At 39.1% G+C, this 19,030-nt stretch overlaps 1 protein-coding gene across 1 annotated transcript in view; it reads right to left on the bottom strand.

Annotated features, from left to right (window-relative positions):
- Positions 1 to 19,030, bottom strand: part of DGKK (diacylglycerol kinase kappa) — a 148,562-nt gene that overhangs the window by 64,817 nt on the left and 64,715 nt on the right. The window contains exons 6-7 of the mRNA XM_044911813.1: positions 18,851 to 18,957; positions 18,396 to 18,518 (exon numbers count right to left, since the gene is read on the bottom strand). Coding sequence (XP_044767748.1) covers positions 18,396 to 18,518; positions 18,851 to 18,957 — 230 coding nt within the window. The remainder of the gene's footprint in view (positions 1 to 18,395; positions 18,519 to 18,850; positions 18,958 to 19,030) is intronic.

Genomic DNA, 19,030 nt, shown 5'->3' with positions numbered 1-19,030 from the left:
GAGGGGGGAGGGTCAGAGGGAGAAGCAGACTCCCGCTGAGCAGGGAGCCTGATGTAGGACTCGATCCCGGGACTCCAGGATCATGACCTGAGCCGAAGGCAGTCGCTCAACCAACTGAGCCACCCAGGTGCCCCGCCCCTGCCCTTTTCTTGTGCAACCCCCTGCACATGCTTTCACTCTTTCTCTCTGTCTTTCTCGCTCCCCTCTCTGTGATCAGGGCTCCCTCCCCTTTACAGCACCTGCAGTTCCTTTCTTCCCCAAATCAGTTCTCCACAGCTCCTACCTTCCATGATGTGTTCATTTTGCTACCTCTACTTGTGCAGTTTTGCTCTCTCAGTCCTCAGGTTGATTTCTTGGGTGTTCAAACTGATTTGATATTTATCTAGTTGTGTTTGAGGGACGAGGCAAGCTTAGGATCCCCCTACTCCTCCATCATCATAACTCCTCTGCAGAAGCTTTTTAGTAATTTCACTTGTTTATTTTTTCCATTGTTGTCTTTACTTTCAGTGTCAAATCCAAAAAACCATGGCATGTCTGATATCAAGGAGCTTACCACCTGTGTTTTCTTTTAGGAGTTTTATGGTTTCAGGTCTTACATTCAAGTCTTGAATCCATTTGACTAATTTTTTGTGAGTGGTATAAGACAGTGGTCCAGTTTCATTCTTTTTTGCATGTGGATGTCCACTTTTTCTAGCACCATTTATTGAAGAGACTCCTTTCCCCATTGAATATTCTTGGCTCCTTTGCCATCAATTGACCAGATATGCGTGGGTTTATTTCTGTGCTCTCTCTTTTGTTCCATTGATCTATGTGCCTGTCTTTATGCTAATACCATACTGTTTTTACTACTATGACTTTGTAATATAGTTTTTTTTTAAAGAATTTTTATTTATTTATTTGACAGAGAGAAAGAGAGAGGGAACACAAGCAGGAGGAGTAGCAAGTAGAGGGAGAGGGAGAAGCAGGCTTCCCACTGAGCAAGGAGCCAGATGTGCGGTTCGATCCCAGGGTCCTGGGATCATGACCTGAGCCGAAGGCAGCTGCTTAACCAACTGAGCCACCCAGGCGCCCCTGTAATATAGTTTTAAATCATGGAGTATGATGTCTCCTGCTTTGTTCTTCTTTCTCAGGATTGTGTTGGTTATTTGGAGTCTATTGTGGTTCCATACAAATTTGGGGATTGTTCTATTTCTGTGAAAAATCCCATTGGACTTTTAAAAAAAATTTTATTTATTTATTTATTTATTTAGAGAGTGCATGTGAGCATGCTTGTGCATGAGTTTGGGGGAGCGGCAGAGGAAGAGGGAGAGAAAGAAAATCCCAAGCAGATTCCACGCTGAGTACGGAGCCTGATACGTCGCTCAATCTCATGACCCTGAGATTATGACCTGAGCTGAAATCAAGAGTCAGATGCTTAACTGACTGAGCCACCCAGGTATGCCCCATTGGAATTTTGATAAGGATTGCATTGAATCTGTAGCTTGCATTGGGCAGTATAGACATTTTAACAATATTAATTCTTCCAATCTATGAGCACAGAATATTTTTCCATTTATTTGTGTCTTATTTAATTTCTTTCATCAAAGCTTGTAGTTTTCAGAGTATAGGTCTTTCATCTCCTTGGGTAAATTTATTCCTAGGTATTTTATTCTTTTTGATGCAATTATAAATGACATTGTTTTCTTAATTTCTCTTTCTGATAGTTTATGTATATAAACATGCAACAGATTTTTATATATTAATTTTGAATCTTTCAATTTTACTGAATTTATTAGTTCTAACAGTTTTTTTGTAAACTTTTTAGGGTTTTTTATATATAATATGTCATCTGCAAATAGTGACAGTTTTACTTCTTCCTTTATGATTTGGACACTTTAAAGAATTTATTTTTGAAGTATTATTGACATACAATGTTATATTAGTTTCAGGTGTACAACATATTGATCCAACAATTCTATACATTACTCAGTGCTCACCATGATTAGAGTAGTCACCATACATTGTTACTACAATATTATTGACTCTATTCCCTATGCTGTACTTTTCAACTCTGTGAATTATTTATTTTATAACTGGGTGACTTTTCTTTTCTTTTTTTCCCCCCTAGGACTTCTAATACTATGTTGAATAAAAGTAGGGAGAGTGGGCATCCTTGTCTTGTTCCTGATCTTAGAGAAAAAGCTGAAAACTTTTCACCATTGAGTATGATGTTAGCTGTGGGCTTGTCAAATATGGCCTTTATTATGTTGAAGGATATTTTCTCTATACCCACTTTGTTGAGAGTTCTTATCATAAATAGATGTCAAATCCTGTCAAGTGATTTTCTGCATCTATTGAAATGATCATATAATTTTCAATCTTCATTTTGTTAATGTGGTGTATCATATCAATTGGTTTGTGCATGTTGAGCCAGGCTTGCACCCCTGGAATAAATCCCACTTGATTACAGTGTATGATCCTTTTAATGTACTGTTGAATTTGGCTTGTTAATATTTTGTTTACGATTTTTGCATCTATGTTCATCAGAGATATTAGCCTGTAATTTTTTTCTTGTGACATCCTTGTCTGGTCTTGGTATCAGGGTAATATTGGCCTCATAGAAGGAGTTTGAAAGTGTTCCTTCTTCTTCTATTTTTTGAAAGAGTTTGAGAAGGATTGGTATTATTTTTTAATGTTTGATAGAATTTACTAGTGAATGTGTCTGGTCCTGGACATTTGTTTGTTGGGAGGTTTTTGTTTTAAGATTTATTTATTTATTTGAGAGAGAGAGGAGAACACAAGTAGGGGGAATGGCAGAGGGAGAAGGAGAAGCAGACTCCCTGCTGAGAAGGGGCCCAATGCAGGGCTCAGTCCCTGGACCCTGGGATCATGAGCTGAGCCGAAGGCAGACACCCAACAGACTGAGCCACCCAGGTGCCCCTACTACTCTCCCTACTAGTAATATGTCTGCTCAGATTTTCTATTTCTTTATGATTCAGTCTTTGTCATTTTATGTTTCTAGTAATTTATCCATTTCTTCTAGGTTTCCAATTTGTTTGTGTATAATTGTTCATGGTACTCCCTTATGATTCTTTGTATTTCTGTGCTGTCAGTTGTAATATCTCCTCATTCATTTCTGATTTTATTTATTTGAGACTTCTCTTTGTTTTCAGGTTGAGTGTAGCTAAAGGTTTGTCAGTTTTGTTTATCTTTTAAAAGAATCACCTCTCAGCTTCATTGATCTATTGTCTTTTTAGTCTCAATTGAATTTATTGCTGCTCTAATTTTAGTTATTTCCTTACTTTTACTAACTTTGGGCTTCACTTGTTCTTATTCTATTTCTTTGAAGTGTAAATTTAGGTTGTTCATTTGAGATTTTCTTATTTCTTCAGGTTTTTTTTATTATGTTCAATTAGCCAACATATAGTACATCATTAGTTTTTGATGTAGTGTTCAACGATTTTTTTGATGTAGTATTCAACGATTCATTAGTTGCATATAACACCCAGTGCTCATCACAACATGTGCCTTCCTTCAGGTTTTTATCACTATGAACCTTCCTCCTAGAACTGCTTTTGCTGTGTCCCTTAAGTTTTTTTCTTTTTTAAATTAAAATATAATTAACATACAATGTTATATTAGTTTTGGGTGTAAAATATAATGATTCAACAATTCTATACATTACTTGGTGCTCATTAGGAAAAGTATACTCTTAATTGCCTCCACCTATTTCAACCATACCCCCACCCACCTCTGCTCTGGCAACCACTCGTTTGTTCTCTGTATTTAAGAGTCTGTCACTTTTTTGTTTGTTTGTTCATTTGCTCTGTTTCCTAAATTCCACATATGGTGAAATCACATGGTATTTATCTTTCTCTGTCTGACTTACTTTTTTAAAAATAGGCTCCTTACCCAGCGTGGAGCCCAACCCGGGGCTTGAACTCCCAACTCTGAGATCAAGACCTGAGCTGAGATCTAGAACTGGACACTTAACTGACTGAGTCACCCAGTCGCCCCTGTCTGATATATTTTATTTAATGTTATACCCTCTAGATTCATCCATGTTGTTGCAAATGGCAAGATTTCATTATTTTTTATGATATTTACATCTATCATCTATCATCTATCTATTTATCTATCTATCTATCATCTATCATCATCATCTATATATCTATCATCTATCTATCATCTCTCTATCCATCTATCTATCATCTATCTATATTTGCATCCCTTGAATAAGTGACACTTGATTATGGTGAATGATTTTTTTACAGTATTCTTAGATTCAGTTTGATAATATTTTGTGGGGGGTTTTTGTATCTGTGTTCATCAGGGATATTGGCCTGTAGTTTTTTTTTAAAGGTCTTTATCTAGTTTTGGTAATGAAGGTAATACTGGCCTCATAGAATGAATTTGAAAGCTTTACATCTTCTTCTGTTTTTTGGAATAGTTTGAGAAGAATAGGTTTTAACTCTTCTGTAAATGTTTGGTAGAATTCATCTGTGAAGCCAGCTAGTCCTGAACTTTTGTTTGTTAGGAGTTTTTTGATTACTGATTCAATTTCATTGCTAGTACTTGGTCTGTCCAAATTTTTTATCTCTTCTTGATTCAGTTTTGGAAGGTTATATGTTTCTAGGAATTTATCCATTTCTTCTAGGTTATCCAATTTATTGGCATATGATTCTTCATAATATCCTCATTAAAAAAAACCCAAAAAATATTCTCTTATAATCCTTTGTATTTCTATGGTGTTGTTTATTATTTCTCCTCTTTCATCTCTGATTTTATTTATTTAAGTCCCCTCTTTTTCTTATGGTCTGGCTAAAGAGTTATCATTTTTGTTTATTATTTAAAAAAAATCTCCTGGTTTCATTGACCCCTTCCATTGTTTTTTAGTCTCTATTTCATTTATTTCTGCTCCAATCTTTATTATTTCCTTCCTTCTACTGGCTCACAGCTTTGCTTGTTCTTTTTCTAGCTCCTTTAGCTATAAAGTTAGGTTGTTTATTTGAGGTTTTTTTTTTTTTTTTTTTTTTTTTTGAGGAAAGCCTGTATTGCTATAATCTTCCCTCTTGGAACAACTTCTGCTGCATCAAAGATTTTGGGCCATTTTGCTTTCATTTTTATTTGTCTCCATGTATTTTGTGACTTCCTCTTTGATTTCTTCATTGACCCTTCATTGTTCAGTAGCAGGTTATTTAGCCTCCGTGTATTTGTGTTCTTTCCACATTTTTTCTTGTGATTTTTTTGTGACTTCATACCATTGTGGTTGGAAGGCATATATAATATGGTTTCAATCTTTTTGAGTTTATTAAGACTTGTTTTGTAGTCTCACATGTGATCTATTCTGGAGAATGTTCCATGTGCACTTGAAAAGAATGTATACATATTCTGCTGTTTTGGGATGGAATGTTCTAAATATATCTATTAGATCCATCTGGTCCAATGTGTCATTCAAAGCCACTATTTCTTTGTTTATATTTAGTCTGGATGATGTATCCATTGATATAAGTGGCGTGTTAAAGTCCACTACTATTATTTTATCACTGTCAATTTCTTCCTTTATGTCTGTTAATGGTGACACACCATGTATTTAGGTGCTCCCATGTTAGGTGCACAAATATTTATAATTGTTGTATCCTCTTGTAGGTTTTTTTTTTCCTTTCTTATTATGTAGTGTCCTTCTTTGTCTCTTGTTAGTCTTTGTTTTAATGTCTATTTCGTGTGACATAAGTATTACTACCCCAGCTTTCTTTTTGCTTCCATTTGCATGATAAATGTTTTCCCATCCCTTCACTTCCAATTTGCGTGTCATTAGGTCTGAAGTGAATCTCTTGTAGGCAACATACAGATTGGTCTTACTTTCTTATCCATTCAGTCCCTCTATGCCTTAAATAAAGCATTTAGTTCATTTATATTAAAAGTAATTATTGCGCCTGGGTGGCTCAGTCATTAAGCATCTGCCTTCGGCTCAGGTCATGATCCCAGGGTCCTGGGATTGAGCCCTGCATTGGGGTCCCTGCTCCACAGGAAGCCTGCTTCTCCCTCTCCTGCTCCCCCTGCTTGTGTTCCCTCTCTCGCTGTGTCTCTCTCTGTCAGGTAAATAAATAAAAAATCTTTAAAAAAATTTTAAAAGTGATTATTGATAGGTATGTACTTATTGCCCTTTGTCACTTATTTTATTTTATTTTATTTTTTTTTAGTTTTTGTAGTTCTTCTTTGTTCCTTTTTTTCTTGCTCTTGTGCCTTGTGTTTTGATGGCTTTGTTTAGTAATATGCTTGGATTCCTTTGTCTTTATTTCTTGTGTATCTATTACAGATTTTTTTTTTAAGATTTATTTGTGAGAGAGAGAATGAGAGACAGAGAGCATGAGAGGGAGGAGGGTCAGAGGGAGAAGCAGACTCCCTGCTGAGCAGGGAGCCCGATGTGGGACTCGATCCCGGTAATCCAGGATCATGACCTGAGCCGAAGGCAGTTGCTTAACCAACTGAGCCACCCAGGCGCCCCTATTACAGATTTTTGATTTGTGGTTAGCATTAGGTTTGCATGTAACATCTTATGCACATAGCAGTCTATATTAAGTTGATAGTTGTTTAAGTTTGAACTCATTTAAAGCACTAAGTTTTTACTCTTTCCTTCACATGCTTTAGGTTTGTCATACTCTACATCCTCTTATTTTGTGAATCCCTTGATTGATTTTTATAGAAATAATTGATTTTACTGTTTTTGTGCTTTAACCTCCATACTGGTTCTCTAAGTGATTAAACTACTACTCATTATATGCTTGCAGTTACCTGTGAAATTTTTTCTTTTTATAATTTTCTTACTCATAATTATGGCCTTTTCTTTTCTTTAACATTTCTTGTAAGGCTGGCTTAATGGTGATGAACACTTTTACCTTTTTTTGTTTGTCTGGGAAACTGTTTATCTCTCCTGTTCTGAATGACAGCCCTGTTGGGTAGAGTATTCTTGGTTGCAGGCTTTTTCCTTTCAGTAGTTTGAATATCATGCCAGTCTCTTCAAAGTTTCTTCTGAAAAGTCAGCTGATAGCCTTATGGGATTTCCCTTGTATATAACTATTTCTTCTTGTTGCTTTGAAAAATCTTTACCACTAGTTTTTGCCATTTTAATTATTATGTGTCTCAGTGTGGACCTCTTTGGGCTGATTTTGTTGGGGGCTGTCTGTGCTGCCCAGATCTGGATCTTTATTTCCTTCCCCAGATTAGGGAAGTTTTCAGCTATTATTTCTTCAAATACATTTTCTGCCTCTTCTCCATTCCTTCTGGGATCCCTACAATGTGAATGTTATTATGCTTGATGATGTCACTGAGTTCCTTTAACCTATTCTCATTTATTATAATTTTTTTTTGTTTTTGTTCTTTAGCTTGGTTGCTTTCAATTACCCTGTCTTCCAGGTTGCTGATCTGTTCTTCTGTCTCCTCTAATCTATTATTGATTCCTTCTAATTTATTTTTAATTTCAATTATTGGGTTCTTCATCTGTGATTGGTTCTTTTTTATATTTTCTATAAAAATTTGCTGAAGGACTCATTGAGATCTTCCAGTCTTTTCTCAAGTCCAGTAAATATCTTTATGACAATTACTTTGTATTCTTTATCAGGCATATTGATTATCTTTGTTTCATTTAACTCTTTTGCTGTGGTTTTTTTCCTGTTCTTTCATTTGGGACATATTCCTCTGTCTCCTCATTTTGTCTAACTCTTTGTGCTTGTTTTTATTACATAAGTTAGTTACATCTCCTGATCTTCAAAGTAGTGGCTCTATGGAGAAATCTTGTGGTGCTCTGTAGCACAGTGTCTCTTGTTCACCAGAACCAGGCACTTCAGTGGTGCCTCCTATGTGGGTTGTGCTTGCCTTTCTTCTGTGGCTGAGCCTTGTTTGCCTTCAGTCCAGTTGGTGCAATGGTCCGCTTTGCCTGTTGTCGGCATACTAGGCAGGCTTTTTTCCCTGTGCTCTTAAGAAGCCAGTATGGGGGGGGGGGGGAAGATGGTGGAGGAATAGGGGACCCTATACCAACTGGTGCCTGGAATTGAGCTGGATATCCACCAGACCACTCTGAACACCCACGAAATCAGCCTGAGATGTAAGAAGATAGATCTGGATCTCTAAAAACAGAATATCACAGGTAGTTGGTTTCAAGGTATGAAGCAGGGAGCCATGATTCCGTGAGCAGATATTGGAGGATAAACAGAAGGGGGAGGGAGGCAGCCTTCGGAATCCTACACCGCTGATGAGCTATAGCCTCCCGCACTGGGGACGGGGCACAGACTCGCAGACCGGTAGCGGTGGGGAAAGGACTTTAGGGCAGCCCCCCCAACGGAAACTGGAGTGGCAGGGCCACACATGTGAACTGGGGGTAGCCGGTAGTTTTAGAAGCATAAAGGGCAGAGATGTGCCCCGACCTGGAGGTGAAGACTGGGAGCGCTGCTCAGGGGCACACAACCCAGGATGCCACAGTTTATAGCAGCACAGACAGAAATGGAGATAATGTGGCCTGGAGAGCTCACTGAAGAACAGACTGCAATCTCTCTGCTCTGAGGCAGAGGGTTAGAAATGCTCTCTTCTGCTCTGACTCTTGGAAGAGATGCGGAAAGCCGCCAGGTAAAGCTGCCAGAGAACAAAAGCACCCCAAAACCTGTTTTCACTGAGCCCACCCCCTGCCACAGGGGTCAGGGCAACTCTGCCCAAACAGGGTTGCCTGAGTAACAGCACAGCAGGCCGCTCCCACAGAAGACAGGCTGGGAAAACAAGAGGACAGCAACCGTAAAGTCCCTAGAAAACAGGTGCCTCTTGCTTGGGTTGTGGTCAATAATTTGGACTCTCTACATTCCCTCAACCACCCCTCAACAGAATGACTAGGAGGAAGAACCCCCAAAATAGGAAAGACTCCGAGACAATGACTTATGCCACAGATTTACAAATGGATTCAGATATAACCAAGATATCAGAGTTGGAATTCAGGCTAGCAATTGTGAAGATAATAGCTAGAATGGAGAAATCAATTAATGGCAACATAAAGTCTCTAAGGGCAGAAATGAAAGCTGAATTGGCAGAACTTAAAAATGCTATCAGTGAGATCCAATCTAATCTGGATAATCGAACACCTAGGGTAAGCAAGGCAGAAGAATGAATTAGTGACCTAGAAGACCAATTAATAGACAAAAAGGGAAAAGAGGAGGCCAGGGGAAAACCAACTCAGAATCCATGAAAATAGAATCAGAGAAATAAGTGACACCATGAAACATTCCAATGTCAGAATTATTGGAATCCCTGAGGGGGTGGAGAGAGAGAGAGGACTAGAAGATATATTTGAGCAAATCGTAGCTGAGAACTTCCCTAATTTGGGGAATGAAACAAACATTCGTGTCCTAGAGGCAGAGAGGACCCCTCGCAACATCAAGGAAAACAGGCCAACTCCCTGGCATGTAATAGTAAAACTAGCAAATCTTAGAACCAAGGAAACCATCTTAAGGGCAGTTAGGGGGAAGAGATTCCTTATGTACAGAGGGAGGAACATCAGAATAACGTCAGACCTATCCACAGAGACCTGGCAAGCCAGAAAGACCTGGGAAGACATATTCGGGGTACCAAATGAGAAGAACATGCAGCCAAGAATACTTTATCCAGCAAGGCTGTGATTTAGAATGGATGGGGGGATGCAGAGCTTCCAAGACTGGCAGAAACTGAAAGAATATGTGACCACTAAGCCGGCCTTGCAAGAAATATAAAGGAGGGTTCTATAACAGGAGAAAGACCCCAAGAGTGATCTACAACAGAAATTTACAGGGACAATCTATAAAAACAAGGTCTTCACAGGCAACATGATGACAATTAATTCATATCTTTCAATAATCACTCTCAACGTGAATGGCCTAAATACTACCATAAAATAGCACAGGGTTGCAGATTGGATAAAAAGACAGGACCCATCCATATGCTGTCTATAGGAGACTCATTTTGAACCTAAAGATACATCCAGACTGAAAGTGAAGGGATGGAGATCCATCTTCCATGCCAACAGACCTCAAAAGAAAGCTGGGGTGGCAATTCTTATATCAGACAAATTAGATTTTAAACTAAAGACTGTAGTTAGAGACAAAGAAGGACACTATATCATTCTTAAAGGGTCTATCCAACAAGAAGATCTAACAGTTGTAATTATCTATGCCCCCAACATGGGAGCTCCCATCTACATAAGGCAACTGTTAACCAAAAAAAGAGTCGTATTGATAATAATACGTTAATTGTAGGAGACCTCAATACTCCACTCTCAGCAATAGACAGATCATCTAAGCAGAAAATAAAAAAAGAAAGAAGAGCTTTGAATGACACACTGGAGCAGATGGACCTCATAGATACATATAGAACATTCCACCCTAAAACAACAGAATACTCATTCTTCTCGAGCACACATAGAACTTTCTCCAGAATAGACCACATACTGGGACACAAATCAGGTCTCAACCAATAACAAAAGATTGAGATTATTCCCTGCATATTCTCAGACCACAGTGCTCTAAAACTGGAACTCAATCACAAGAAAAATTTTGGAAGAAATTCAAACACTTGGAAACTAAAGACCACTCTGCTCAAGAATGTTGGGGTCAACCAGGAAATCAAAGAAGAGTTTAAACAGCTCATGGAAACCAATGAGAATGAAAACACATCGGTCCAAAACCTATGGGATACTGCAAAGGCAGTCCTAAGGGGGAAATACATAGCCATCCAAGCCTCACTCAAAAAAATAGAAAAATCCCGAATTCACCAACTAACTCTACACCTTAAAGAACTAGAGAAAAAGCAACAAACAATGCCCAAGCCACACATTAGAAGAGAAATAATTAAGATTAGAGCTGAGATCAATGAATTAGAAACCAGAAACAGTAGATCAGATCAATGAAACAAGAAGCTGGTTCTTTGAAAGAATTAATAAGATCGATAAACCACTGGCCAGACTTATCCAAAAGAAGAGAGAAAGGACCCAAATTAATAACATTATGAATGAAAGGGGAGAGATCACGACTAACACCAAAGAAATAGAAACCATAATTAGAAATTATTATTGACAACTATATGCCAATAAGCTGAGCAACCTGGATGAAATGGATGCCTTCCTGGAAACCTATAAACTCCCAAGACTGAAACAGGAAGAAAATGACAACCTGAGCAGGCCAATAACCAGTAACGAGATTGAAACAGTGATCAAAAACCTCCCCCAAAACAAGAGTCCAGGGCCTGACGGATTCCCTGGGGAATTCTACCAAACATTCAAAGAAGAAATAGTACCTATTCTCCTGAAGCCGTTTCAAAAAATAGGAACAGAAGGAAAGTTTCCAGACTCATTCTATGAGGCCAGCATTATCTTAATCCCCAAACCAGGCAAAACTCCTTCAAAAAGGAGAATTTCACGCCAATATCCCTGATGAATATGGATTCCAAAATCCTTAACAAAATCCTAGCTAATAGGATCCAACAATACATTCAAAGGATCATCCTCCACGACCAGTGGGATTTATCTCTGGGATGCAAGGGTCGTTCAACATTTGCAAATCACTCAGTGTGATAGAACACATTAATAAGAGGAGAGAGAAGAACCATATGGTCCTCTCAGTGGATGCAGAAAAAGCATTTGACAAAATACAGCATCCTTTTCCTGATTAAAACTCTTCAGAGTATAGGGATAGAGGGAATATTCCTCAAGTTCATAAAATCCATCTATGAAAAACCCACAGCGAATATCATCCTCAATGGGGAAAAGCTGAGAGCCTTTCCCTTAAGATCAGGAACACGTCAAGGATGGCCACTCTCACCACTATTATTCAACATAGGACTAGAAGTCCTAGCAACAGCAATCAGACAACAAAAAGAAATAAAAGGTGTTCAAATTGGCAAAGAAGAAGTCAAACTCTCTCTTTTCGCAGATGACATGATACTTTATGTGGAAAACCCAAAAGACTCCACCCTCAAATGACTAGAACTCATCCAGCAATTCAGTAATGTGGCAGGATACAAAATCAATGCACAGAAATCAATTGCTTTCTTATACACTAACAATGCAACTGTAGAAAGAGAAATTAGAGAAATAATTCCATTTACAATAGCACCAAAAAGCATTAGATACCTCAGAATAAACCTAACCAAAGAGGTAAACCATCTATACTCTAGGAACCACAGAACACTCATGAAAGAAATCGAAGACACAAAAAGATGGAAAAACATTCCATTCTCATGGATTGGAAGAATAAACATTGTTAAAATGTCTATGCTATCCAGAGCAATCTATACCTTCAATGCCATCCCGATCAAAATTCCAATGACATTTTTTGAAGTGCTGGAAAAAACAATCTGAAAATTTGTATGGAATCAGAAAAGACCCCGAATCTCCAAGGAAATGTTGAAAAAGAAAAACAAAGCTAGGGGCATCACGTTGCCCGATTTCAAGCTATATTACAAAACAGTGATCACCAAGATAGCATGGTACTGGCACAAAAACACATATAGACCAATGGAACAGAATAGAGAGCCCAGATATGGACCCTCAACTCTATGGTCAAATAATCTTCAACAAAGCAGGAAAAAACATGCAATGGAAAAAAGACAGTCTCTTCAATAAATGGTGCTGGGAAAATTGGACAGCCATATGCAGGAGAATGAAACTCAACCATTCTCTAACACCATACACAAAGATAAACTCAAAATGGATGAAAGACCTCAATGTGAGACAGGAATCCATCCAAATCCTAGAGGAGAACATAGGCAGTAACCTCTTTGACATCGGCCACAGCAACTTCTTTCAAGATACATCTCCAAAGGCTAGTGAAACAAAAGCAAAAATGAACTTTTGGGACTTCATCAAGATAAAAAGCTTCTGCACAGCAAAGGAAACAATCAACAAAACAAAGAGGCAACCCACAGAATGGGAGAAGATATTTGCAAATGACACTACAGATAAAGGGCTGGTATCCAAAATCTATAAGAACTTCTCAAACTCAACACCCAAAAAACAAATAATCAAGCAAAAAATGGGCAGAAGACATGAACAGACACTTCTCCAAAGAAGACATACAAATGGCTAACAGACACATGAAAAAGTGTTCATCACCATTAGCCATCAGGAAAATTCAAATCAAAACCACATTGAGATACCACCTTACACCAGTTAGAATGGCAAAAATGGACAGGGAAAGAAACAACAAATGTTGGAGAGGTTGTGGAGAAAGGGGAACCCTCTTACACTGTTGATGAGAATGCAAGTTGGTACAGCTACTTTGGAAAACAGTGTGGAGGTGCCTCAGAAAATTAAAAATAGAGCTACCCTATGACCCAGCAATTGCACTCCTGGGTATTTACCCCAAAGACACAGATGTAGTGAAAAGAAGGGCCATATGCACCCCAATGTTCATAGCAGCAATGTCCGCAATAGCCAAACTGTGGAAAGAGCCGAGATGCCCTTCAACAGATGAATGGAGAAAGAAGATGTGGTCCATATATACAATGGAATATTACTCAGCCATCAGAAAGGATGAATACCCAACTTTTACATCAACATGGATGAGACTGGAGGAGATTATGCTGAGTGAAATAAGTCAAGCAGAGAAAGTCAATTATCATACGGTTTCACTTATTTGTGGAACATAAGGTATAGCATGGAGGACATTAGGAGAAGGAAGGGAAAAATGAAGGGGGGGAAATCGGAGGGAGAGATGAACCATGAGAGACTATGGACTCTGAGAAACAAACTAAGGGTTTTAGAGGGGAGGGGGATGGGGGGATGGGTATTAAGGGTATTCATATCACAATGATGGGTATTAAGGAGGTGATGGGTATTAAGGAGGGCACATACTGCATGGAGCACTGGGTGTTATACGAAAACAATGAATCATGGATCACTACATCAAAAACTAATGATGTATTGTATGGTGACTAAAATAACATAATAAAATTAAATTAAAAAAAAAGAAGCCAGTATGGGGCTGCCACAGGCTTGTAATTGGGCAGCATTGACAATCAGACCAGATGCCTGCCCTCAGCTTGTCTACCAGGGCTGTAGTCACACTGACCTGCAGGATGCTCTCCCTGCATTGTCTCCTTAGAGGCTTTTGTTGGGGGGCAAGGCCTGCAGTCAGACCAGATGTCTGCTCCCAGTCCATTTGTCAGGACTGCAATTACACTGATCAGCAGGATACCCTCTCTGCACTGTCAACTATAAGGTTTGACTGCTGGGACTGTGGGTGTACTGGTGTGTGTGGTTATCTTCTTCTCTCCCCAAGGTAGGAGTCACTTTGGAGTGGTGTTTGTCCCTGATGGAGCTGCTTGCAGGATGAGATTTAGCAGGAACTGCTTTGGAGGGACTATTGGCTGGTTGAATGGGCCAGATCCACAGGAGAATGGGGTAGGGTGCACAGTGTTAGTAAGCTAGGTGGAGAGTGTTCTTGCTGGTTCCTGCAGATGTCCAACTATCTAGGCTGGGGAGGGTGGGAGAGAAATGGCACCTGCCAGCTCTTTTTTTCTTTGAGAAGTCTCCTATAGATCCCTGCCCTTCCAGCACATGTTCTGGGATTAGTGAATAAATCTCTTTCACTTATACCCCAGTTTGCTTCTCAAACTGCTGCTTCTATGCTGTATCTCGGCTGGGTTATTTGTTATGCTGTCTCTTTAACAGCAGGGACCTAATTTCCTATCACCTTCTGATTCTCCTGGAGCTAAACCCACTGATTTCTAAAGTACTCAGATTCAAGCCCTGCTGATTGTAAAAACTCATGAAATCAAATCCCACTGGTTTTCAAAGCCAAATGTTATGGGAACTTGTCTTCCCAGTTTTGGGTCCCCTGTGCCTGGGTGCCTGGTGGCGGGGTCCAATCCTCTTACTTCTCTGTCCTTGAGATGTCTCTCCCAATTGTGGTTAGTCTATACAAGGGTTTGGTTCCCACCTGTGTCTCTGTCCCTCTTACCCTTTTCATTGTGGCCTCCTCTCTACAATTAACGGTGGAAGGTCTCTTCTGCCAGTTTTTAGGTCATGTTCTGAATTAGTTGCATTGATGTGGCTGTTATCTCAGTGTGTCTGTGGAATGAGGTGAGCTCAGGATCCTCCTACAGCACCATTTTCTCAGAATTCTGCATCCCATAAGTTTTGGTATGCAGTATTTCCATTTTCATTTGTCTCAAGGTGTTTTTTGATTTCTCTTTTGATTTCTTCTTTGACCCATTGGTTGTTCAGTAGCATGTTGTTTAATATCCATATATTTGTGGTTTTTCCAGTTTTCTTCCTATAATTGATTACTAATTTCATACCATTGTGGTCAGAAAAGATGCTTTACATTATGTCAATCTTTTAAAATTTATTAAGACTAGTTTCATTGTCTAACATATGATCTATCCTGGAGAATGTTCTATGTGTATTTGAGAAGAATGCATATTCTGTTGCTTTTGGATGAAATGTTCTGTATACATCTATTAAATCCATCTAGTGTAATGTGTCATTTAATGCCAATGTTTCTGTATTAATTTTCTGTCTGGATAATCTGTCTATTGATGAGAGTGGAGTATTTAAATCCCTTAATATTGTGTTGTTGTGCATTTCTCCCTTAGGTGCTCCTATGTTGGTGCATAAATATTTACAAATGTTATATTCTCTTGTTGGATTGTCCCCTTTTTCATTACATAATGACTTTCTTTGTCTCTTATTACAGTCTTTGTTTTAAAGTCTATTTTGTCTAATATAAGTATAACAACCCCTCCTTTTTTTTTTGTTTCCATTTGCATGGAATATCTTTTCCATCCCTTCACTTTCAGTCTGTGTGTATCATTATATCTGAAGTGAGTCTCTTATAGGCAGGATATAACTGGGTCTTCTTTTTTTATCCATCCAGTCACTCTATGTCTTTTGATTTGAGAATTTAGTTCATTTATATTTTAGGTAATTATTGATAGGTATGTAATTGCTGTTTTGAATTGTTTTTTGGCTATTTTGTAGTTCCCCTGTTCCTTTCTTCTCTTGCTCTCTTCTTTGTGATTTGAAGATTTTCTGTAGTGGTATACATAGATTCCTTTCTCTTTATCTTTTGTGTATCTACTAAGGTTATTGCTTTGTGGTTACCATGAGGCTTGCATATAACAACTTTTGTAATAGCCTGTTTTAAGTTGATAACAATTTAAGTTTGGGGCGCCTGGGTGGCTCAGATGGTTAAGCGTCTGCCTTCGGCTCAGGTCATGATCCCAGGGTCCTGGGATCGAGTCCCGCATCGGGCTCCCTGCTAGGCGGGGAGCCTGCTTCTCCCTCTGCCTCTGCATCTCTCTCTCTCTCTCTGACTCTGATGAATAAATAAATAAAATATTAAAAAAACCAAAAAACCCCCCAAAAACAATTTAAGTTTGAATGCATTATAAAGCTCTATATTTTACTCCCCCTCTTGTTTTATGTTTTTGATATCTAATTTACATCTTTTTATGTCATGTATCACTTATCAAATTATAGTTATAGTTGCTTTTACTACTTTTGTCTTTTAACCTTCATACTAGCTTTAGTGATTAATTCACCACATTTACATTGTTAGATTATTCTGAGTTTTATGATATATTTACCCTTACCAGTGAGATTTATATTTTTCATATGTTTTCCTTTTACTAACTAGTGCCCTTTAATTTCAGCTTAAAGAAGTCCCTTTAACATTTCTTTTTTTTTTGGTGGGGAGGGGCAGAGAGAGAGGGAGAGAGAAAATTTCAAGCAGGCTCCACACCCAGCACAGAGTCTGACATGGGGCTTGATCTCATGACCCTGAGGTCATGACTTGAGCTGAAATCAAGAGTCAGACACTCCACAATAGCCAAACCAGAAGCCTGCCCTTTAGGCTGAAACTCCAGGACAAACAAATAGGCCTCTTTTCAGCCTGCTGTCTGTGGTGTGCCCTCTTTATGGTAGTTGGCCAGGAACCCTCTCTCCATTTGTTATAGTCCCATAGGACCCAGGAATGCAAGCCCTGCTGGCCAGCAGAGCCAGGCAATAAAGGGGCATCACCTGGGCAGCCGCTGCAAAAAACCCCCGGCATACCAGATGCATGTAAAATTCCCCTCTTGGAGATACTGGCACTCTGGAGTGTGGCAGAGGGAAAGCACCAAGATGGTGCCTATCCTCCTAGGTCTCTAAAAAGTATTACAGTGGGCCCTTAGATATGTGTTTAACTAGAAGCCTGCCCTTCAGGCCATAATTATGAAGGTATGCTAAGAGTCCTTTTTTACAGTAACACTGGATTCCTCAGATTGTTGCCCCTTGCTGTACCCTGGGTGTGGTAGCTAGGTAAAAACTCTTTCTCCACTGGTTACAGTTCTTGGGACCTACACTCACTGTCCACTAGATCCGTGTGATCTAGAGGTGTCCCCTGGGGACAGCTGCAAAAATTGGGGTGTCTGATGAGGGTATAAGCTCCTTTTCAGGAGCAACTGATGAGCTGGAGCAAAGTAGAGGGACCCAGAGTCTTCTAAAAAGAAGTTCACACTTTAGTTTCTTCTTGTCTAGAAAAATCAGTTTGACAGGAGCATCTAAAAGCTAAAGTCTAAATCAGAGTTTCTCAGCATTGACACTATTGGTATTTTGGGCCAGATAGTTATTTTTTTGTGCTGTCTTGTACATTATAGGAGGTTTAGCAGAATCCCAGGCCTCTACTTATTATAAGCCCATTGCACACCCTCTCTCCCAAAGTTGTAACAATCAAGAATGTCTCCAGATATTGTCAAATGTTTCCTGTGGGTTGGGCAAAATCACTCCCAGTTAGGAACTACTGGTTTAGAAGCATGGTAGTATTGTAGTTAAGAATATGATTTTTGCAGAATTATGTATGAATCAAGACTCTTTTTGCTTACTGGCTGCATGACCTTGAGCAAATCACTTCATTTTTCTGAGCCTCACTTCTCTCAGCTGTAAATGGGAACAATAAGGCCTATTTAGGGTTGTTGTAAGGAATAAATGAAACCATGTACACAAAACACTCAATACATTGTGGCAATAGTAATATGTTAATCTTATTAACCATTATTAATTAACAAAGATTGTAAGTTCCCAGGAAATAGTGATTGAGGAAGGCAGAAGGTTTCTTAAGGATAGACTCACAACTTATTTTTTTAATTGCCCGTACTGTCATAACAGAGTTCAGCTTTTCCCGTTTGCTAGTAGACCTCACCAATTAAGAACCATTAAAGGTGAGAGTCAAGTCTTTCTCTCCAAGACTCCATAGCCAGATCTGGAAAGGCAAGATACTGAGCTCTGTACTATGTAAGCTGCATAATCTATTTTGGGGTAAGGGTCTCTGAGATTTCTATCTATGTGTAGGCACATAGCTTAACTCCACCCCTTCTCTAGAAGTCAAGTTCTCTAAGTATCAAGGAGATGATAAGAGTCTTACCGTAGAATTACACCAGAGACATCGGAAATCTTGAAGTCTTTCGTAACTGCCACAGTTCTCATGACATACTGCACACTGAGAACTGACAGATATGTTTCCTTCTACCCACTGATGAGGCATACTCTTCTGAAAGGTAAAAAAAAAAAAGGTAAGAGGTAGAAGTTAGAGATATAAGGAGAGAAAGGGCCAGCTGGAGTGACTATACCACCCCACAGAGGACATTAAGTAACCCCAACAAAGTTCTTCATGGTCTTGCCCTCCCCACTCCAATGCTAGCAAGTGAGGAAAGCTGGGAGTAGGGGGCTTTCATTCTTCCAGACTGGTTGGATTTTAAGCCTAGGCAGGAAGTTGACTTGGGTTGTATGGAGACAGGAAGAAGTCTTCCTTCCCCTGTGTATCCTGGTTAAAGGAGAGATGGGAAAGAGTGGCTGTAGGAGAAGATGGCTGGTACTCACTACTTCATCAGCGGGCATGAGGAGGTCATCAGTGATAGACAATGTATTCCATTTGCAGTCTTTGCTTGCTCTCAAAGCACATAATTTGTGAGATTTCACTTTGCACACTATGAAAAAAAGGAAGAAAAAAGATAGATGTGAATCTGGTGACAATGAAGATTCTAAAGCCCTTCCCTAAGC

This window comes from Neomonachus schauinslandi, chromosome X, assembly GCF_002201575.2.
Source record: "Neomonachus schauinslandi chromosome X, ASM220157v2, whole genome shotgun sequence".
NCBI lineage: Eukaryota > Metazoa > Chordata > Mammalia > Carnivora > Phocidae > Neomonachus > Neomonachus schauinslandi.
Note: the sequence above shows the minus strand (reverse complement) of the source record. Positions and strands in the feature narration are given on the sequence as shown.